We start from the raw sequence: 22952 nt of genomic DNA on the forward strand, positions 1-22952 counted from the left end.
CAGCCAGGGGGGTGGGGGAGAGCTGGCCACGGCGTCCAGCGCACGTTCCCGGGGAGACTGACAGCCAATGAAACGTGCCCCTTTGCCACGTGCTAAAAATACTCACCAGTAAGAGACCGCGGGGGCGGGACATGCAGTTCGGCTCGTCCCATCATTCCCCGGCTTCTCGGCTAGTTCCCGCCTTTTTTTATGCAGATCAAAGAGAAGAAAATGCTGCGCTCCGCCCCGTAGTCGCGCCTTTTGCCTCTGCGCATGTGCGGGAGTGCTGGCGCGGTTTATTTGGAAGGCTAGAATTTATGGAAGTGTTAAAAAAAGTGCATAAGTGGATTTATGTTTCCTTTGCAAACATTATGTTCGTCTACATGGAATAACCTACATAGCAGCATGTCCAAAGTATGTGAGATGAAGCTTTCTCATCTTTGCCTCCAAGGAGCATTCTGGCTGCAACTTATTTCAAGACGTAACTATTTGCCCCAACACAACCCAAAAGCATCGATTCTTATTCTGTCACCCTTAGACATTAAGACATTATAGTGATATTGGCTCAGAATAGGGCTGAGTTCGGAGCTAATGTGCATATGGTCGCTATGAGTAGCTGGTGACTCCACCGCACATAACAATCATCTAACTGGATGGAGAGACCTACATCATTGGGAAAGTCAGCTGTCAGGGACCCCTGTCAGGCTCTGCAATACAATGACGTCAGTTTAAAGGTGCGGCTGATTGAGGCACAGCTGGACAATGACTTAAGTAGGACGGAAGAATTGATATTTTCTCGTGATTCCAAGTGCTGTTTGCAGTCATAGTAATGACAAGAGTAACGTGTGTAATGCCATCTTTCAATTACAGCTTCTCTATCTCCACTCTTGCAAAATTCCTGCCAAGAGCTTTACTCAGTCAATGCATAATCTCCAGAAATGGCCGTAGTATCAGAATGAAAAGTATGTGTCCATTCATAACTTTGGTTTTTTTTCTATAATTATATTTTATTAATTTTCATAAACATTTACAGAGATTTTGGGCTTCCACTCATTCATTGTTGCACTATTCTCTCTACCGATCACCTCTGGCCTACATCAAGCCTATTCCACGTAGGTGACAGCTGCACAGGAAACTTTTCAGGTTGTCAGGTTCAGGCCACACCCTCTGCCAGCAAGGCTTTGTCGAGAGATTGCACCTGCGTAGTAGCGCCGTGCTGCGTGGCGGCCCGGGGCCTGAGCACTGCGGGCCCCGCCCAGTCCGCCAGCGGGCGGGGACACGGCTGTGGCGAGACCACGCCCCCATGCTGCACTCCCCGCCCCATTGACGTGTCCCGGAAGCAAGGAGTGTCGTAAAAAGTCGCGATGGAGCTCCCCTTACTGGCTGGAGACTCGGCGGCGCGTAGCGGTGCCGGCAACTTCCGACTTGGGAGATGTCTGCGGCGGCACCTGCGGAGCTCTCGGGTCCTCCCGGAAACTTTGACAAGCGGCTCCTGGTGACCGGAGGTGCTGGCTTCATGTAGGTAACGGTGCCGCTGACCAGCCAAGGAGCGGTCCCCGGCAAGCCCGGCCTTGTGACTCTACTTGTCCTGGGTTAACATTGGGTGTCTGCTAGACAGTCCTAACCTGGAACCTGGACCGGTACCTTCTCCCATATCTTTGACTATGAAGTAGTGGTTCCCTTGTGACCGCGACTCTTGTAAAAGGCCACCTTCAGAGCAAAAATACTGTGGTCCTACCCTCTCCATCTGACATCTGCAGTGATATCTTTGATATCTCAGTGATATTAGCCGTGGTCTCTTCTAAATCCAGCTTGAACTTCTGGCAATTCTCTGCCAATGTAATAATGTTCTAGCTGGTTTTGACTGAGATTGTGAGGATGGCACAGGATAGGACAGAGTTAAGATCAGTAGTTCAGAGAGTTGCTGTGAATCATACTGAACTTGATGGCACCTAACAACAACCATATTCCCTCTCCTACTTGTCATTTCTCTAAATGTGCTCACTTTCTTGCTAGCTTTCCACCTCCAGCTTCCCCCTTTTCCCCAGTTACGTAGATTCATAGCATGGCTTTGGACATAGAGGCATTCATCCCCCCCAAAAAAATATTTCTGGCGTATAGGGTACTCATTTGTTCAACGCAATTTTAAGATCAATGGCCAAGTTTGTGCTAGATGCTTTATACTTCTTTTCCTCATAGCCTCACTCATCTTCTACCAGCATGTACTATTTTAGTTCATTTTACCATCTAGACTGTGAGGCCGTGCAGGACAGGGCAAGGTTCTGATCTGTTGTTCGTAGACTGGTTGTTATTTTTCTTTTTCATTTTATTTTAATGAACATTTACAGAGATTTTGGATTTCCATTCATTCATTGATGCACTATTTTCTCTACCCCCCTCCCACTTCGTTCCTCCTTTCCCCGCCCTTGAAAGTCTGTTTTAATTTTATCATTGCCACAGTGCTTGTCAAAACCAGTTCTGATTAATCTCCTTTGTCAGTGTGTCCTTTGCAGACTGGTTGTGATTTATAGGGGACTTCAGGCACCTAACCACCACCACCACCACCACCACCATGGTAGCTTCCTGGTCATGATGTTCCACTCTTTCTTTAAAGTCTGTCACACGGAAGCCAGCGTTTTCAGTGTGTAGAGTTTTACTCCAGTGATTGTTGTTGGACTTGGCTACACCGTCCCTTTCCTGGAAGTCTGTCATAGACCCTGCACTACATTTCAGCCCCATTTATAGTCCTACCCATGCTTTTTTTATGTGACACATTTGACCTCTTGGAATTTCTGAAACAAAATAGGATTGCACTTATCCTGAGGCATTTGCACTTGATTGCCTCCTTGATTAGACTGTTCATTGTTATGTGCGGTCCAGTTGGAATTGACCTGTGGCTGACCTTCTAGTGGGCATTCAGAGGCAGTAAACCAGAAGGGAGGATACGGCTCATCCTTCTATGGAGCAGTTTGTGGATTCAAACCACATGCTTTTGAGATTGCAGCACAGTTTCTTAACAAGTAGGCCACCAGAGCTTTCGGTTCATTATTCAGAAAGGCCATTCTAATGGATGATCCTTGGTTTGTAACACTTAACATTACATGAAGTTGTGGTTATATATTATGTTGACTTGCATAATTCCCGCATCCCCACTTTAGCATGTAAATTCCAGGAAGGCACAGATTTGTGCCCTCAGCACCTGGAAGAATACCTGGCTCATTTCATAAAGGCCTTCTCTTGAAGGGGTGATTAAATGAGCAAAACCCAGAAACCTCTGTGACCTTTACAGAATTCAGGATCTAGTGGGAGAGGGAACAGATTATTATATTCATTAACATATTCAGTGACCTTTTATGTAGCTGCCATCACTTGGAGGAGGTAATAGAGAGCATTGGCATGAAGGGGAGGGTTAGATATGTGAGAAAGCTTGTCCAGGAAGGCTAAGTCCTGGAAAATACAAGACCTGCTGAGTATAAACCATTATTCCATAACTTGATCAAGTCCTGTTCTTGTTCCTAGTTGCCTAACATTTTAGGTGCATATGATCTGATCCGTTAAATCATCTTAATTAAGTATACCTCTGAGTTCACTTCCCAGTACTCTGAAATCCAAGTGTCACTTTACATGTATAACTTGGATTGGTTCCAGCTGTTGTTGTTTGCCATCGAGTTGGAGTGGACTCAAAGCTGACCCTCCAGTGGGTTTTCAGAGGCAGTAAATCACATGGAGCAGATTGCCCGTCCTTCTCCTGCAGAGCAGCTAGGGATTCGAACTGCTTGTCCTTGGGTTTGCAGTGCAGTTTCTTACCGCTAGGCCACCAGGACCCATCCTCATCCTACCCCCTTATGAATTCTGGTTTATACCAACAAAATCTTTTGTCAAGAGATAGCAGTTGAGGTGGAACTGTGAACGTAAGTGATTATGTTCATGCTGACTTAGTTTTACAAAATTACATTTTCAGTCACCCACAAGGTACATTCACATTCACTTCAGTGAAGTTGGCCTGACCACACTTAAGTGTTTTTTTTCATACTTTACTGCCATACTCAAAACAAGCAGGGGCAGTGTCATTTGGTTGACTTAATTTTTAGCTATACCCAGGACCAGTCAGGTTTTTCTCCATAATCTAAGAGGAGTATGTAAGTGTTCTGTGTAGATATAATATTAATCTATAAGAGGGACATGTAAGGAGGGACCAGTCCTTGGAGAAGGATGTCATGCTTGGGGGGGGGGAGGGACAGCACAGGAGAGGAAGACCCTCGATGAGATGGATTGATTCAGTGACTGGGTTAATGGGGGTAGTCTGTCAGAGATGGCGAGATTGGCACAGGATAGAGCAGAGTTTAGAGCTGTTGTACATAGGGTCGCTATGAGTCGCAGGCGACTCGACGACACATAACAACAACAAGAAGAGCATAATCTAATAGGAGATACTATACTGTCTGTATGTAGATACTGTTTAGTATGATGAGAACTGTGTGTGTTCCGTGTAGCAATATTGCTTCTGTTATCTTGGAAAAATTAAAAGATATCTTTGAATATTTTCCTGATATATAATAATTTTTAATACAAGAACCTGAGAAGGTTAAAACTTCCACCAACAGTAAATATGGTTGTTGTTTCTTTTATAGTGCATCACATGTGATTGTTTCTTTAGTAGAAGATTATCCAAATTACATGATCATTAATCTAGACAAGGTAAGTTTTATAAAAATGAGCTTCTGCATTACTACACACACACACACACAAATAATAATGTGAATCTTACTGCAATTTAGAGGCCAGTATAGTCATGCCCACGCTGATTTTGCCTTTTGTAAAATCTCAAGACTTTTTGTTTATCATAGTTAATGAAGAATTTGGTGTATAGTACTGCTGGAACAGTCCTCTTTACCCTTTATGAATTGAGCAGTTACTGTGATCGGAAGGGACAAGATTTTAGTGTCGTGTCATCTGCTGGTGTAGTGGTTAAAGGACTGGCCTTCTGAAAGGTTGGGGACTCAACCCCATCAGCTGCTCCCTGGGAGAAAGATGCAGCTGTCATGTCTAGAAAGAAATAGAGCCTTGGAAACCCTATGGGATACCTGTGCCATGCCCTGTAAGGTGTCTGTGAGTCAGAATCAATAGCAGCAGGTTTAGGTTTGGGTTTTTGTCATTACTGGCCTTTTTTGAAGACAAATAATCATTAACCTCATTGTTTGATTTTAACTGCCACCTCCTGAGAATTTTTATAAGGTTAAAAACCATTAAAGTGCAATTGAGTTTTGAGAATTTAGCAATTGTACCTGGGCTCTTCCTGGAAAGTCTGAAAGCCCTAATTGGTATTACTGAAATGATGCTTTAAACACAAGATATCCTCATTTCTTAAAATAATAGTTGCATTGTTTGGCGTGTTTGGTTTTTGTGGGTTTTTTTGTTTGTTTGTTTTTTGTTTTTTTTAAGTACAGGCAAATAATTATCTTAAGTCTTAAGAAGTTTTACCTGCTTTACTATTATGAGTAGAATGTCCTCCCCCGATCTGTATACCAATTATCAATACCTAACTCAGGATAGGACAGGTTTCACACCTGTTGTTCATAGGGTCACTATGGGTCATACTCAACTCGATGGTACAACTGAGGAATCAGTTCAGTATACATAACATGGGTGTAATTGTTTTAATTCATAGATTCCATTTAAGTAATGCTAAAAAAGTAATGCACAAAAGGATTGCTAAACTGTTAGCCAGTGATTGGGGGCAGAACTCATCAGGAACTTTGTGAAAATAGTGATTTATAAAAAGTCATTAGAAACAATTTTTTTAAAGATCACAAAGTTTTTCGTTTCCTTTTAAAATGTTAGAGATAAAAGAATAAGCATACTGTAAGAGGATATGTTCTTATGTAATCTTTTAAAAAAAGAGTTCTTTTATAAGCCAAGCTAATATCTACCACTTTTTGTATTGTTTTACCTCTGTACTTTCTCCTTTTAAGCTGGATTATTGTGCAAGTTTGAAGAATCTTGAAACTATTTCTACCAAACAAAATTATAAATTTATACAGGTATGAAAGTTTTCTTAAAATTGTACTCTGCCTCTTTAATCACATAGAGGTGATCTTTCTGCTTTACCAATTTGTTAGTATGAGATCATAAAGGGCAGGGCACTTAGTAACGGTCTTTTGAAAGATCAGTTCGTTTTCTTCCAGAAGCGCCGTGTGCTGTAGAGAATACTGCTTTTTCATTAATATTACACGAAAAGCTGCATATACATGAGTTTCATGGTAGATCTATATGATAGATCTGTGAGTGGTTGATCGGCCTCAAAAGGTTTGTGATACTGGATTCTTACTAGCCTCTAATAATAAGGTTTTTCTGGTATCTGACAACCCAAAACCAAAAGGCCACCATGTAAGTTATAGCTTGGTGGAAGTGGATAGGCCTGCAAGGTCTAACACTCCTAGAAGAATCTGAAGTATAGAACAGAATGCCAGTTCATTAGTTTGCCAAGGCAAATGTTACAGTCAGATGAAACGACTTGAGATTTTTATTTCATTTTTAGAAGGTAATTTTACTTTGTTTTTAACTATAAAGGTTAAAATGCATATACTTGATTTTTGAACAGTATAGGAGCTAGACACACTGAAACCACTCCCCCAATTGAAAATATTTTTTAATTTGTTAAGAAATAGTCCTACTGACACATAATTTTTTATGGCCAGCAGTATGAATAATGAACAAATAAGATCATACTTTATGATATTTGTTTTTTACAAGCTAGAAGCAGAATGTGCTGATTTTTTTATCATTTGCATATAAAGCACATGGCATAAAGATTACCTTTTTTAGCATATCTGCCACATTGGCTTTTGGTTATTAATGAGATTTTTTTTTAACTATCACTGCTACTTCGTTCCAGTGCAGTCTGCTTTTAGAACGTACTTGTTGAGTTTTGAATCTGCACCATAAACACACAGTACCTTCCCATTGGCCCTCACAGATGTGGGCTTGATGTCCAGCCTGTTTGAGACAGCATGGCGCCACGACTCTGAACAGATTGCAGGAGTGGAGGGAAGCCTGCTCTTGAATGTACTGGAACCCTGGTAGGCCAGGGTAGGAGAGAAGTGAGGAAAGTCGCAGACCAGGGTGGGCCCTCAGGTTGGGTGCCCACCTGGGAATCATCTGGCAGTCTGTGCATCCTCTCCTCCTGGACTGTAGTGGCTACAGGACCATCAAGGCTGGGAGTGGAGAGTCTGGGAGCAGTGCAAGGGGGACAGTGATGATTACATGAAAGCTTCCACTTGTTCCTCTGTCACTGGTCTTATGACGCCTGTGGTCCTGGAGGCAGCTCACATCCTTTGCATTCTTGCCCTTTCAAGGAGCCCTAGGGCAGTGGCTGGGATGGAGGCCCAGGATAGGGACCCTAAGGGTCGTGGTCTGAGTGATCAGTAGAACCCAGGAGCCCACGGGAGGTGGGGTTTGGGGGGCATAGGGGTCTGGTGGCAGGATGTTTGGTTGGGGAGTATGCACCAGCAGTATACTGTTTATCGTGGTAACAAGGGGGGGAGCTCCAGGTATAAGTGAGCTGTGTGTTTTCAAAGCCACCTTGTTTAAGGATTATCTATACGAAGCAAATGTTTTATACCTTTGTTCACTTCAGTTACCAAAGAATTATTGAAAATTCCTATTTTTAGACAATGCACATAAAACATCAAAGTACTAATACTAGTTTTTCAGGCTACCATTCCACTTCTTACACTTAAATATAGTTCAATCAGGTCATCTCCAAGTTTTCAAAAGTTTTGAAATTGTCTCTATCATAGTCTGGAGACTAAGTAACACTTGATCCAGGTCATAGTTTTCACAATTGCTTGCATCAGAGAGTTGGACAGTGACTAGGGATCCTGAAAAGAGAATTGATGCCTTTGAGCTGTGGTGCTGGAGAACAGTGTTGACTATACCATGGACTGTCAGGAGAACAATCAGGTTCATCCTAGAGAGGAAGAAACCAGGCTGCTCCTTAGAGGCAAGGAGTCTGAAGCTTTGTCTGATATACTTTGGGCATGTTGCAAGGAGGGTCCAGTCCTTAGAGAGTGACGTCATGCTTGGAAGCATGGAGGGATAGAGAAAGGAAGACCCTCAATGATATGATTGATTCAGTGACGAGTAATGGGAGTAGTTATGTTGGAAAGAGTAGAATTGGCACAGGATAGAGCAGGTTTCAGGGCTCTTGTACATAGGGTTGCTGTGAGTCACAAGCGACTCGATGGCACATAACAACAACATTAGTACAATAGCCTTAGATTGGCAGAGATGCTATTTTTTAAAATCTAGCACAGTGCTTAGTAGTTGGTATACATTAAAATACTGTTTTAGACACTGAAAAAAATATTTTTAATTGAAAGATTTATATCCCAAGTAGCCGGCAGATATACCTTATCATTATGTGTGACCCCCTGGTTGATTAAATTATCCAGATAGTCTCTATTATTAGCTTCAGGAGGAGGGACTAAAGAGAAGTTTAATAGGAATTAATTTTTCTTCTATTATTATTTTTTATTCCTAGAGTAAAAATAGTTGTAATTAATGGAGTGCTCAGTGAAACGTAATCATTTTTATGTTTGCTTTTCGACATAGGGTGACATATGTGATTCTCACTTCGTGAAGCTGCTTTTTGAAACACAGAAAATAGATATAGTCCTTCATTTCGCTGCACAGACACATGTAGGTAAGCGTTGTGTTGTATAATGGTTACCGCCGCGTTTTTGCACATACGACTAATTAGCTTAAATTCAAGCCCAGCAGTGGGGTTGACCAACTAAGTGCTCAAAGTCCAGCTTCGAGAGAAGACGTACAATACGCTGTTGGGAGACCTGCCCGTGGTCACTGTTACCTGTGTACCTGGTGCCTTTTTTAGATGACTTGTTAGCACAGGCTGAATATAACCTTGAATACCATCTTCAAATTTTGAGTTTAACCAAGTTCAGGGTCATGGTTATTCTGAAGGCAAAAAAATACAGCTGTTTATTCTTGTGTATCTTATTTTGTGAATCTGAGGTATTTCATATTTGAGTAAGATTCTATACTGTAGTTTGTATCTTTAGGAAGACATATAAATGGAGTTAAATAAATAGTCATAATATCAATACCCATAGAGCTGTCGTCTCAACCAAAGGACCCTCTCGGTAGAAGTGTTACCGTGTATTGTTAGCATTCTTCATTTTTCTCTATTACCTAATTTTAAAGTAAGACTTTCCCTTGCTTTTCTTCTTAGTAGTTTTGTATGTGTGTCTTTATCTGTCAACAATGTAAGTTGTTTTGGCTCTTGATAAGCTTTACAGAAATGCATATAAATATAAACTATGTTAGGATAATATAACATTATGTGCAGGTGTATGTATTTTCCCCTTAGTTGACAATCTTACAGGCTCACCGTGACATGGGCTATGTGTATGCTTTATTTATTTTCAGTGCTGTTCTGAGACTGTACAACAGTTTACTTGTTTTACTGGCAGTGGACATTTACGTTGTCTGCACTTTTGAGCAATTTCGAACAGTACTGCTGTGTATCTTGAACGTGGACGTGATACTCTTAGGAAACATGTATGCACACATCTTGATACATAAACACATATTTCCCTCATAGATAATTGTTGTGTACTATCAAGCTGGAACTGACTCATAGCTGAACCTCTAGAGGGTTTGCAGAGACAGGACACTGCACAGAAGGAGATTGCCCATCTTTCTCCATGGAACAGTTGGTGGATTTAGTTAGTGCCTTTGTTGTGTCAGTGGGGCTTCTTACCACTGGGCCACCTGACCTCCCTTAGTGGAGATGTGGAAGATCTATATAAGGAAAACTATAAAACACCACTACAAGAAACAGTAAGAGATTAATTAAATTGAAAAATATTCCCTGTTCGTGAATGGGAGGACTCAACATAGCACAGTTGACAATTTCACTAGTAGGTTTTAAGATCAGGGAGTGTGATGCCTTATACTTCATTTTCTTTCATTTCCTTGAGAATGGCTTCTCTCTCTTGGGATTGTGTTGAACCTGAAGATGGCTTTTAGCAAAATTGTCATCTGTCTGCATCCTCCATTGTTGTGAAAATGTTCAGGTGTTTGCCAAAGTAGTTGTACCAGTTTCCCCTTTTGGGGGGGAAAGGGAGGAGGAGGAAGCTCTGAGACTTCCTGTTGCTCTAAATCTCACCAAAGCCTGGTATTGTCAGATGTTTTTACTTTTGCCAACCAAGCGGTGTGTAGTAGGATCTCATTGTGGTATTGGTTGACATTTCCCTATGGCTAATGAGGTTGTATGTCAGATGCTTAGGATGACACAGTACCAGGGCACGGTTCAGACCTGCTGTTTATAGGGTCGCTGTGAGCTGTAGCCGACTCAGTCAGTGGCACCTAACATAGCAGTGAGGATGAGTGTCTTCTACATGTGTGTCGGCAGCTCTGTAAAGTGACATTTAAAGCCATTTAGCCTGCATTTATATCATTTTCTGCAATATCTGAAAAACCTAGTCTGCTGCTAGAAAAAAAATCTAGAAGTTCCTAAAAAACATTTTTCTATTCAGATGTATCACTTTTTATTTTCTTCTTTTTCAAATGACAAGTGATTCCTGCAAGTTTACTTCTGATAGTTTCCTAGAATCTGAGACTTTGCATAGAAGGAGCTTACCTGCTATAGGATTGGTGGTTTGAACCCACCAGCAGATCCAGAAGAGAAGGATGTGGCAGGCTGCTTCTCCAAGGATTTAAAGCCTGGAAATTAACGCTGAAAGAAGTAATAAGTGTAATGTGTTTCTACTTTGCTTCTGTGATAATTTATTTTGGTTGTGAATAGTGCTGTCCTTAAGCCCGAGTATGTGATTTGATTTGTCCCTTGAGTGGACTGGTTTTAACTTTTTTCTCTTTTTATTTAGATCTTTCATTTGTACGTGCATTTGAGTTTACATATGTTAATGTTTATGGCACTCACGTCTTGGTGAGTGCAGCTTATGAAGCCCATGTGGAGAAATTCATTTATGTCAGCACAGATGAAGTGTATGGAGGCAGTCTGGATAAGGTAAGCTTAGAAAATATGTATCTCACTAATTTACCGTGTACTCTGATAAAATTTTCTGTATTAAAACCTATTCTGGACTTTTTTTACCCTCTAATTACTTGGCCAACTGACTGGAAGAGGTCTCTGTTTGTTCTCATTCTAAAGAATGATAATCCCACAGAGTGTGAAAATTATCAAACAATATCCTTAACATCACATGTAAGCAAGATTCTGCTGAAGATTATCCAAAAACGACTGGAGCAACATGTCAACAGAGAACCACCAGAAGTGCAGGCTGGGTTTAGACAGGGTCATGGTACTAGGGATATTGTAGCTAATTATAGATGGATCCTTGGCTGAAAGCAGATAGGGGAAGATCTTCTGTGAAGTGCATTGATTCAGTGACGGGGTAATGGGGTAGGGATGTCGGAGACAGATTGGCTCAGGATAGGGCAAGATTTAGGGCTGTTGTACATAGGATTGCTGTGAGTCGCAGGTGACTCGATGGCACATAACAACAACAGCGACATTACACATAGTGCTTAAAGGTAAGGAGTTGTACTGCCAACCTAAAGGCCCACAGCTTGAGTCCATAAGCTATTCCACAAGAGAAAGATGAACTGTCTCCTCATATGTGATTTATACCTTCTGAAAACCTACTGGAGGGTCAGCTATGAGTTGGTTCCGATTTGACAGTACATTACAGCACTGGCAGTTATACATAGGGGAGCTCTGGTGGCCTAGTAATAAGGAGCCGTGCTGCTAATCTAAAGGCACATGGTTCGACGCCACCAACTACTCCATAGGAGAAGGATTGGAAAATGCTTCTGGTGTGATTTACAGCCTTTGACAACTCACTGGATGGTCAGCTAAGGGTCAGCTCCGACTCGATTGCATATAACATCAGTTACTCATAGGGAGCTCTGGTAGCCTAGTGGGTCAGGAGTTCCTTGGTGCTTCAAATCTACCAACAGCTCTGTGAGAGAAAGATAAAAGGGTGACCCAACTGAGTGTGGAAACTACAGAACAGTGTCATTGATTTCACATGCAAGCAAGATTCTACTGAAGATTATCCAAAAACGATTAGAACAGCACATCAGCAGAGAATTGCCGGAAGTCCAGGCTGGGTTTAGAAGGGGTCGTGGTACTAGGGATATTGTTGCTGATGTGAGATGGATCTTGGCTGAAAGCAGAGAATACCAGAAGAATGTCTATCTGTGTTTCATTGATTATGCAAAGGCATTTGACTGTGTGGATCATGACAAACTGTGGCTGACTCTGAGAAGAATGGGAATCCCAGAACATTTAATTGTGCTAATACGAAACGTATTGCGATGGGAAAGTCTGCAGTTAGGGACCTCTCCAAAATACCCAGGAGCAACAGTGTCTCTCTGGAGACTAAGGTCTGCCTGATACAGGCCATGGTTTTTGCAATCACTTGTTATGCATCAGAGAGTTGGACAATGACTAGGGAGGATAGAAGGAGAATTGACGCCTTTGAGCTGTGGTGCTGGAGGAGTATTGAATGTACCATGGCCTGCCAAGAAAACAGACAGATTCATCGTAGAGAGGATTAAACCAGGCTCCTCCTTGGTGGCAAGGATTCTGGGGCTTTGTCTGACATACTTTGGACATGTTGCCAGGAGGGACAGGTCCTTGGAGAGGGACATCATGCTTGGGAGGGTGGAGGGACAGCGCAGGAGAGGAGGACCCTCTATGAGATGGATTGATTCGGTGACTGGGGTAATCGGGATGGGTGTGTCAGAGGCAGTGCTGTTGGCGCAGGATAGAGCAGGGTTTAGGGCTGTTGTGCATAGGGTCCCTATGAGTCGCAAACGACTCGACGGCACATAACAACAACAACATGCGATTTCCAGCCATTAACAATCCATCGGGGGTCAGCTGTGAATCAGCCCTGATTTGACACATAACAACAAGCATTGCACACACTCGTGAGAATCTTGGAAATGTTAATCCATCGTCTCTCCTGTTCAGTTAAAATGAAGCCATCTCAGATAACTGATTTTGTTTGCTGGAGAAGAGCAAATCTTACCTTTTGGTCCATTTTACATCCGTGATAAACATCATCCTTATGGACTGGGCAGTAATTCTCAGATAAACCTGATTGCCATCAAGGTAAAACTGGATACAGCTGCCCCTCTCAGGGTGTCACTTTGCGGAAGGAGATTGTCCCACTTCCGTAGAGCAGCTGGTGGGTTCTAACCAGCTCTGCCTGCAATGCTCAGGAAAGCAGAATGTTACAGCGTAAGTGTGAGATTATTGTAGACTCTGGATTTGCTAGTTTTTTCTGATCATTACTAACATTAACATTTTTCTCCCGCCTACTTAACCACAAGAAGGAGCTCTCTTATCCAGTCTATGTTTTTCATGGTCAGTATTTTGCTTTGTCCCCTTTGTTTTAGCTCTTAAAGATTTTTAAAAATTGAAAACTTAGGGGTTTTTTTTAAAAAAAAATAACTAGTTCAGTAGATTTGTAATGAGATGAACCAACTCTGATCACTTCCCCAATGTCTTCGGAGAAGCAACTGTTTTCAGATCTCCCCATTGTTAATCAGGTCTGTCTTCCCATCCTAGTTCAGAGCTGACCCAGCAGGTGGAATGAAAGCTTCACACTAGAAGTCAGATTTTGACTTTGTTACACTCGGAACCTGTCAGCAGCCCGTAGTATCCGCAGGCTCTCGCACGTGCTGCCTCCCCCTGCCCTCATCTCCCGGGGCTCCCTTTGTCTGGTAACTGCTGCGGCCCCATGTCCCTCAGAAAGAATCCTTGAGGTGTCCTGTTCCCTTGGGGTTTCACTTTCCTGGTTCTCTTTGCCTTTGCTGCACAGGTTTGTTCTGAGGAGGAAAAAGTCCATCAGAAATGTGTAGAAAAATTTCAGGTTCACACTTAGGGTTCAATGCAGTCATTGTTTTAAGTTGCAGTGGTTTCTGATTTTTTTTACATTAAAATAATATGTTTTTAAAATTAGGAATTTGATGAGTCTTCACCTAAACAACCTACAAATCCTTACGCATCATCTAAGGCAGCTGCTGAGTGCTTTGTACAGTCCTACTGGGAACGGTACAAGGTAAGAGCTGATTCCAAAAACGAAATTTTTTTAAGAGGACGGTGGATGTACAGGGTTTAGGTGTTAAGTCAGAAGTAGCAGTATTTAATTTGTAGATTATAAGATTTATATTGTGAAAAATTACATGTTATGACACTTAAAAAAAAACCCCAACCAACTGATTTTTTGTATTGTGTTAGCAAAGTAGGACTTACCTTTTCTTGTTGGGGTCATCATTTAAAGACAACACTCCTAAGTGCTTTTCTCCCACTAATCAGTCACAGTGCCAGTAATGGGTACAGCCACCGTTGTTCTAGTTAAAGTCCTTGTGGACTTTCCTGGTCCCCAGGAATCCTGTGGATGGACGAATCGGGGAGTCTGATTCACGTGGCTGCAGTGGGCTCCTTGTTGCACAGTTCATTTCTCTTGCTTTCTCATGAATAGGAGGGAGCTTTAACTGTGGTAGCTTTGGGGCCTTGTCCATGAGGAAGTCTTATCCATATGAATCATCTGCTTTAATTCCTTTCATTTGGCTTTCCACTGATCTGTTGGAGTTTTTAGGAACTGGGTTAAAAACAAGCCAAGGATTAAACTCTTTATTCTCTACCTTTTTATTTCCGTTTCATAAGCGCTCTTTTGTTTGTAAGTGCTACTTTGAGAGCCAGTTTAGCGTCTAAACCAGATCTGAAACCCTAGATGTGATGTCAGAAATAATCAGTGGACACAGCCTCCAATTTCTGCGACCAGAGCTACAAACCCGCCTCTGTCCGTACTCATCATCCTCTGTCCTGATGGAAGGCTCTTCTTAGTACCTTTAGAACTAAGCCTTTACCCCATGCTTTCTTACCTTGTTTTCCTCTTTTTTTGTTGTTAAAAAATCCCTTAAGTTTAGAATTAGCCAGCAGGACACAGTTTACATGATCCCAATTTTATTGGCAACAGCCAAAGCATCAAAGTCAGGAGCAAGTTAGAACATAGGCCTTCTGTCTCTATCAGGCCTAGTTAAGACATGGGTTATGTATATGTCACAGAGCTTCTTTCCAGCTAGTTTGATCTGGTGCTTATTGGCCTTGACATCCACAGTCAACACTGTATTTTATCTTCTATCAACATGTTTGTAGTTGTCTTCTATCTTCTTCATCGCTGGCTGTGTGGTCAGGGGAAACTTGATGATGGGATAGTGGTCAAGCTTATTTCTTTTGGGCGCACTCTTCTGGGGGTGTTTGGACTGTTTTGGGCCACCAGAAGGTGGGTGATGTGCAGATCTTCTTTCCTTTGTGGTTTTGGATGGATGCCCTTCAGGACTGCTTTCTTCTTGGCCTTTATTGCCTTTGCTTTGGCTTCAGTTTTGGAAGGGGCACCATCTTCATAAGAAAGCTTGTCTTATCTTTAGAACAGATTACATTTCCTTTGCTGCTCTCTTTAAAATGTGTGGAATTATTTAGGTAAAACTAACCAGTTACTCAGATTTTAAAATTCCCTTTATCTCTAAAATAAGCAAAATTATTGGACATTCTCATTTTCTTAATGTTGAATATTCTTTAAGTTTCCAGTCGTGATTACAAGAAGCAGTAATGTTTATGGGCCACATCAGTATCCAGAAAAGGTAAATTTTACTACTGTATTACTTGTATTTTTTGTAATGATTATAACTTTTCATTATTTAAAATCATCACTCTTATTTGCCCAAAATAATTTATGTTGTAATTATATATAATTATGTATGTGATATAGTCCACATATAAACTTCATTACACTTAAACGTTGAAGACTTAAGCTTAAGTTTACCTTGAAAACTTACCAGGATTTTAGGTCCTTTGGTCTTGTTTTTAAATTGAGGCTAATGATTATTCTTGAATGTTTTTAAGATCCAGTAAGATATCGTCTTTAAAAATGCCTTATAAACCCAAACCCACTGCAGAGGTCGGCTGCTACCATCACAGTACAGCTGTGACTCCCAGTTGGCAGTCAGACCGATAGGTTAGGACGGGCAGAAATTGAAAACCTAGTCAAATAGTAATGCAGGAAACTTGTCCATGAATTTGTCTTACAGTTAACTGATCTACTATAACCAACTCGTTTTATTATTATGGGCCAGAATGTTCCAAAACTAGTGCAAAGAAGGAGTGAGAATAATATCGTTTAAAAAGTTCAAAAATGCTTCTTTAGTTGCATCTGCCTCCCTAAGCCTAGTTTTAGCCAACTGTCCTCAGCTTGACTTAAATTTGGAGACTGGATTTTCTTCCTAACTGGTTGCATCGACTGAGTTGCCCAAAGGAAAGGACCATGTCATGGTCTTCTGGTATTAATAACTACTGTGCATGACTTTTGGAGTCTCTTTAAAGAAGACCATTATAAATTTAGTAATTTCTTAACTTCCATGATTAACATCATTTTCCGTGAACCCTAGAGCACTTTTCAGTAATTCCACAGCACTTACTGAGTAGCTGCTGGATCATAAGTAGGTCAAGGTAAGAGATGCATCCTTGCAAAGAAGACTGGGGGGCAGGGAGGTAATTGTGCAACAGTGATGAATATTTTAAAAAGTGAACTAGGGAGGGAGAAGAGGAGAAGGATAAATGTGCAACAAGGAATCAATGAAAATCTACCTTCTAGGTAAACGTTCCTTCAAATCACAATTAAAAATTTTTTTTTATAAAAGGATTCCTACTCTTAAAAAATCAGTAGGTGATCTTTGTGATGAGAGCTCTGGCCACTGTTATCATTTTATCTTTATATATATATAGTGGGTAACTCGTTTACTTTAAATTATTGATCCATATGTATATATTTCTTAATAGTAATAAGCTTGAGTTCAGATTCCTCTTACTGTATGATTTTTCAAAATCTGAAATAATATTTAAATATACTTTTAGGTTATTCCAAAATTTATATCTTTACTACAACACAACAGGAAATGGTATGTTACTTACCTTTGTCCCATATGTTTTTCTAGGATATTGATATTAGTGATAGTCTTTATTAAAAATGACAATCTTAACAGTTAGAGGCCATAAAATCAAATATGTTACCTAATACCAGAATTCCTTTTATGCTCACTGTATTCATTTTTGAACTTTATCTTTGTGATCATTTAGATAATTTCTACTCTTAAATCACCTATTATAGGATAAAAATTTGGCATCTGTTTTTATATAATTTTATAGTTTTACTTTGAGGGTACATTTAAACTGTAAATATTCAAAATTAATACGTGGAATAAAATTTTGAATAATTACTTCTCAGGGATCATTTATTTGTTTATTGCATTTTTATTGAATGCCCTCAGAAAGTTTGGAGATCAGTGAAAAATGGGGCTAAGATTTGGAAAAGTCATGAAAACTGTGTTTCAAATAAAATATTTCTTTGGTACCTTGGGAACTGTCTTCTCTGGAATTGTACCCACTTACTGTTTTCCATTGTTTGATTCTGTTTCATTTCTCTTTTTTTAGCTGCATTCATGGATCGGGGCTTCAAACAAGAAATTTTCTTTATGCTACTGATGTGGTAGAAGCGTTTCTCACTGTCCTCAAAAAGGGGAAACCAGGTGAAATTTATAACATTGGAACCAATTTTGAAATGTCAGTTGTACAGCTTGCTAAAGAACTAATACAAATGGTATGTATATGTTTTGAAAGGGTAGTAGTTTCAAAATTGTTGTGAAATTATTGACAGTGGTCACTAATTTAGTCATAAAAGCCAGAATTTGTTAAATGTACACACCAATTTAAGTCATACCACAATTTCAGAAATATAAAATTGTGTGTCCTGGGAACAAGATATTATAATAAATAATAACATTATTAGTTCATAATAAGAAGTGAAATAATAATGATACTGAGTTTTGTTGTTGTGTACTGTTGAGTTGGAACTGAGTCGTGGCTGACCCTCCCCCCAGGGGTTTTTAGAGGCATGGTTCAAAATTGGGAAGGGCATACACCAGGGATGCATCCTATCTCCATACCTTTTCAACCTGTATGAAGAACAGATTATCCGGGAGGCTGGGCTCTATGAGGAGAAGTGTGGGGTCAAGATTGGTGGTAGATCTATCAACAATCTGCGTTATGCGGATGACACAACCCTGCTTGCTGAAACTGAAGAGGACTTGAAGCACCTGCTGCAGAGGGTCAAGGACTGCAGCCTCCAATATGGATTGAGGCTCAATGTCAAGAAGATAAAGATTCTCACCACTGGACCAATTGGCAGCATCAGGATGGATGGCGAAGAGATAGAGATTGTACCCAGCTTTAGTTTGCTTGGCTCCACAGTCAACACTCTTGGCACCAGTAGCCAGGAAATTAAAAGGCGCATTGCCATGGGAAAGTCTGCTGTTAGGGACCTCTCCAAAGTACTGAAGAGCAATGGTGTCTCTCTGGAGATTAAGGTGCGTCTGATACAGGCCATGGTCTTCACAATCACTTGTTATGCATCAGAGAGCTGGACAATGACTAAGGAGGATAGAAGGAGAATTGATGCCTTTGAGCTGTGGTGCTGGAGAAGAGTATTGAGACTGCCATGAACTGCTAGGAAAACAAACAGATTCGTCCTAGAAAGGGTTAAACCGGGTGGCTCCTTGGAGGCAAGGATTCTGAGGCTCCGTCTAACATACTTTGGACACGTTGTGAGGAGAGACCGGTCCTTGGAGAAGGTGGAGGGACAGGGCAGGAGGAGAAGGCCCCCTATGAAGTGGATTGAGTAATGACTGGGGTAATCGGGATGGGAGTGTCAGAGGCAGTGCGATTGGCACAGTACAGAGCAGAGTTTAGGGCTGTTGTACACAGGGTCGCTATGAGTCGCAAGTGATTCCATGGCACATAACAACAACAACAACAAATCAAAAGGGAGAAGGTTGCTCATCTTTCTCCCACAGAGCGTCTGGTGGTTTTGAACTATGAACCTTTGGTTTTCAACACAATTCCTTACCGCTAAGCAACCAATTTCCTAAATAAGTATTAGTGACCATCAGTTATAAATTTCAACGTTCATTAGATGTAGTGACTTGACTTTTAACTCAGAAAAAAATAATTATGTCTCCTATACTTTATAAAATATGTATTCTTTTTGAGTTTCAAATGGAATTTAAGTTACAAAATACTTAAAGTTTTACTAATATGTTTTTCATGATAGCTATTTCCCCACCTTTGAGGAGTTGGGTTTTTTTTTCCTTTTTAATTCTCTATACTGTTGTTCTTTGCCTTGTTCATAGTTTGACTCAAACACTTTTTCCATTTTGACAGATCAAAGAGACTAGTTCAGAATCTGAAATGGAAAACTGGGTTGATTATGTTAATGATAGGTGAGTAACAAGTTTTAAAACATCCAGGAAAGGTTGTGGAATTTTATAAAGGTTCTTATAAACTTGTAAAATAGGCGGGCTTAAAACTACTGGATCTCATTTGAATTTTCTGTTAAAATATTTTTTCCCCTTAATTGTAAATGTAATATAAAATTAACAATGGATTCATTACTTACTATTTTTACAACTTAAATAAAGTAATTGATCCTTTACAAATCTGAGGTTTTCTATTGTTTTGAATAGGAATGATAATTCTCCCTCAAAAAGTATTTTTTTTAAAAAAGTGTTTTAAGAATTAATTATAATACATGTGTTGTAGCTGGCACAGGAAAGGGCAGAGTTGCTAACTGCTGTTCATGAGGTCACTTTGAGTCTTAGTCAACTTGATGGCACCCAACAACAACACAGTGTCTGACCCAGGGTGCTGTGTGTGACAGTGCTGGGGAATTTTTGCGTGTTTATTCATTCATTTCTGAAATATTTAGGGAGTCTGTTCTGTGTGCTTAAGAACTGTATGCATAACTAGATAATAATTGAAATCAGAAAAAGAGAAATCATGGAAAGGATTAGGCATCTGAGACCATGGGTTGGGTTGTTTTTAAAAAATATGGATCTATCCATCTTTTATTTTTCAAATTTTCTACCAAAAGTATGTCATCAGGTGAACATTTTTTCTTTTAAGAAAAGAATTTAAATTATAGTAAAGATGAAAGTCGTGTTATTGTTACATTTATAAATATATGTTTGCAATTTTATAAGTATATGTTCGCAATTCCATTTTAAATCTGTTTTGTTTTCCAAGACCAACGAATGACATGAGATACCCAATGAAGTCAGAAAAAATGCATGGTTTAGGATGGAGACCTAAGGTTCCTTGGGAAGAAGGAATTAAGAAAACAAGTATGTTATGAATGAGTAACCTTTTTTGGAGGATTTGGCTCAGAAAAATTTAAAGTAACAGTAATATATTTTTTTTAATACTGTACAAAAACACAGTGTGATGAATACTTTTCATTTTTCTAATTTTGATAATTAATACATTTCTAATTGTAAACTATCTGTAACATCCATACTTTATCAGCAGTGTTACATATTATAGGCTGTGCTACCAGAGCTGCTTACCTTTCTAGACCAATTTCTAATTGGTTTTCCTTTACCTTGGGAAGATTATCTTCCTTTTTCTAATAGATTAGTGGTAAAGAACTGTGCTGCCACAATTGGTTCGAATTCACCAGCTGCAGTGAGAGAAAGGTGGGCAGGTTCATGTGTGATTTACTGCCTCTGAAAACCCACTGGAGGGTCAGTTAGGAGTCACTTCTGACTTGGTGATACACAACAACTTCCTTTATTTTTTTCTCAAAACTCATTGCTGTCAAATTAGAAAGAACCATGGCTGACCCTCCATTGGTCAAGTTCCCAGGCGGAAGTCACTGGGAGGAGGTTGTCTGTCTTCCTTCTGAGGGATTGTTGGTGGATGAGAACTGCCTGCGGGCACAGCATCTGGGCTGATTGTGCAACTTTTATGGATTATTGCTTTTATTAGCATATATCAGTTATCTGTTTGATTCTGAAATGGACATTTTTTCTTGTTCACAACCCTGAGAGGTAGATGTTTTATAGTCATTGATGCTTTAAAATTATTGTTGGCCCTTCTCTCTTGCTTTTGAGAGCATCTAAGTGGCCTCTTAGATTTGTTGAAAGAGGATTATGGTTTTGAGTGTGTTCAGAGTTTTTGAATCGAAACAAGTAAAATCAGTTCATCACATGTAGGAAAAGCTATAAAATGTGTATAAACTCTGTGCATATTGTAACGCTTTAGTGAGAAATGTTTCCCTGAGAAAATTTTCTATGAAATGTAAGGAAAGAATTTTGATTCCCATTTTGATATACTTGTATTGAATTTTAAAATGCAACTTAAGGGTAATTGTAAGCTGTTGGTAGTTTGTCTAAGAATTCTTTACTGATAGTTCAGCAACATAAAATAATAACTAACTAATAAATAATGAGCTAACATAAATAAAAGGGAGTTGCCTTCATGTCGCTGTACCTTGTTACCGTCATTATGTGAGCAAAATAGTTTGCTCTTTTCCATCACTTTAAAACTGGTGTTATTACTAGAATACAAATGACCAACAACCCTTACCCTACCGAGTCCCTTAAGATCAGAATTTATCTTAAACACTTACTCCAGCAAATCCATATGTTAAAACAGTTATTAGAGCAAATGCAGTATTGAAGGACTATTGATGCTAAAATGAAAAGAAGATTGACTTTTAATTCCAAATCTTTAATTTCCAAATAAAATACCTCCTGATTACATCGTCATTTCAGTCAAAATCAAATTGGTTTTGGTCACTAGACAACTCTTGTCTGCTCGTTAGCTGACAGGCAGGCCTGTCCACGCAACGTGGGTTATCTTCCCTATCAAGAGCTCTGTCAGTGTTAGTTAACTGTGTTTTTGGTTTTCACATTTTCTTCTTGTCTTTTTTCTCTTAGTTGAGTGGTACAGAGAGAATTTTCACAACTGGAAGAATGCGGAGAAGGCACTCGAGCCCTTCCCAGTACAGCCAGCGGTTGTATAGTCAGGACGGTGTTCGGAAAAAGAAGGACATGATCCTACCTCAGCAAGGAACTAACCAAGTGACCAAATGAATTCCTCTTCATGTGGAATTAGCTTCATGATTTTATTGTATAAACACAGAATCCTTCAGTATTTCAAAGCTTCACTGTTGACATAGGATTTGAACACGAAAATCCTAATGGAAACCTTTCTCCTAAAAATTAGGAGCCAACAGAGAGACAGAGAGACAACTCCTTACAGGGGATTGAAAGTAGAGTGTCTCCTCTTTATTAGAGCAAAGCTGAGTAATTAATACCGGGGATGTGACAAGATTTTTTTCTGGTATTGAACTCAGTGAGCTTGCAAACCATTTCACCTGGTCTAGAAATGTTCTTTAAGCTCTTTTTCCAGGCATTATAGGTTGAATTTGATGTCTGATTCACCTTTCCTTTATTTTAGGTCATATTGTGTTAGAACGACTTTAATAATAGAATGAAATGAAACCATGTGTAGCACTTTTTAACTTTGATATTTTTGTAAGATTAAGTTAAATGTTTTTCAAAGATGAATCTAAGTTTTTATATTTCACAATCATTGTTGTAACCTTATATTGGATGCATTTTATCATGTTTAAAATTTTATTTATAAAATTACCAGTATTTTAACATAAAATGTGGCAGGTTCTTTTTTTTTAATTTGAAAGTTTGGGGGTTTTTTAAATTGAGATTTTATTGGAAGTTTATAAAGAACTTGATTTCTATTCATTCATTGTTGCACATTTTCCTCCCTGCCCCCACCCCAGTTCACTTTTTTCTCTGTGAAAAAAGTTCTTTCATTGTTACACAGTTCCCCACCCGCAACCACTTTGCCATACAGCCCTTATTCTGGACTCTTGTCATACTAATAATACTTAATCATATGTTCCTTTTACACAGTTCCCTCCCTCATCTTTTTCAATGCCATATACATTATTTATCCCCTCTTTTCTTAGTTCTCCCCCAACCTCCCTGTCTGTCCTATT

The 22952-nt window shown here is 39.8% G+C and overlaps 1 protein-coding gene across 1 annotated transcript; it reads left to right on the forward strand.

Annotated features, from left to right (window-relative positions):
- Positions 1 to 1401: 1401 nt before the first annotated feature.
- TGDS (TDP-glucose 4,6-dehydratase) lies at positions 1402 to 22000 on the forward strand. The gene is made up of 12 exons (XM_006879572.1): positions 1402 to 1497; positions 4611 to 4677; positions 5952 to 6020; positions 8593 to 8683; positions 10887 to 11029; positions 13998 to 14096; positions 15622 to 15681; positions 16952 to 16995; positions 17528 to 17693; positions 19313 to 19371; positions 20174 to 20271; positions 21868 to 22000. The coding sequence occupies exons 1-12, from the start codon at positions 1412 to 1414 to the stop codon at positions 21951 to 21953; spliced, it is 1068 nt and encodes a 355-aa protein (XP_006879634.1). The 5' UTR covers positions 1402 to 1411; the 3' UTR covers positions 21954 to 22000.
- Positions 22001 to 22952: the final 952 nt, after the last annotated feature.

Source organism: Elephantulus edwardii, unplaced genomic scaffold, assembly GCF_000299155.1.
Source record: "Elephantulus edwardii isolate Elephantulus edwardi_28Jun2011 unplaced genomic scaffold, EleEdw1.0 scaffold00004, whole genome shotgun sequence".
NCBI lineage: Eukaryota > Metazoa > Chordata > Mammalia > Macroscelidea > Macroscelididae > Elephantulus > Elephantulus edwardii.

Bases quoted from the DNA above. Each gene is read 5' to 3' on its own strand.
- TGDS (XM_006879572.1), top strand. From the start codon at position 1,412: ATGTCTGCGGCGGCACCTGCGGAGCTCTCGGGTCCTCCCGGAAACTTT. The intron at 14,097-15,621 runs GTAAGAGCTGAT...ATATTCTTTAAG, and splicing joins CCTACTGGGAACGGTACAAG to TTTCCAGTCGTGATTACAAG. The intron at 15,682-16,951 runs GTAAATTTTACT...ATATACTTTTAG, and splicing joins CACATCAGTATCCAGAAAAG to GTTATTCCAAAATTTATATC.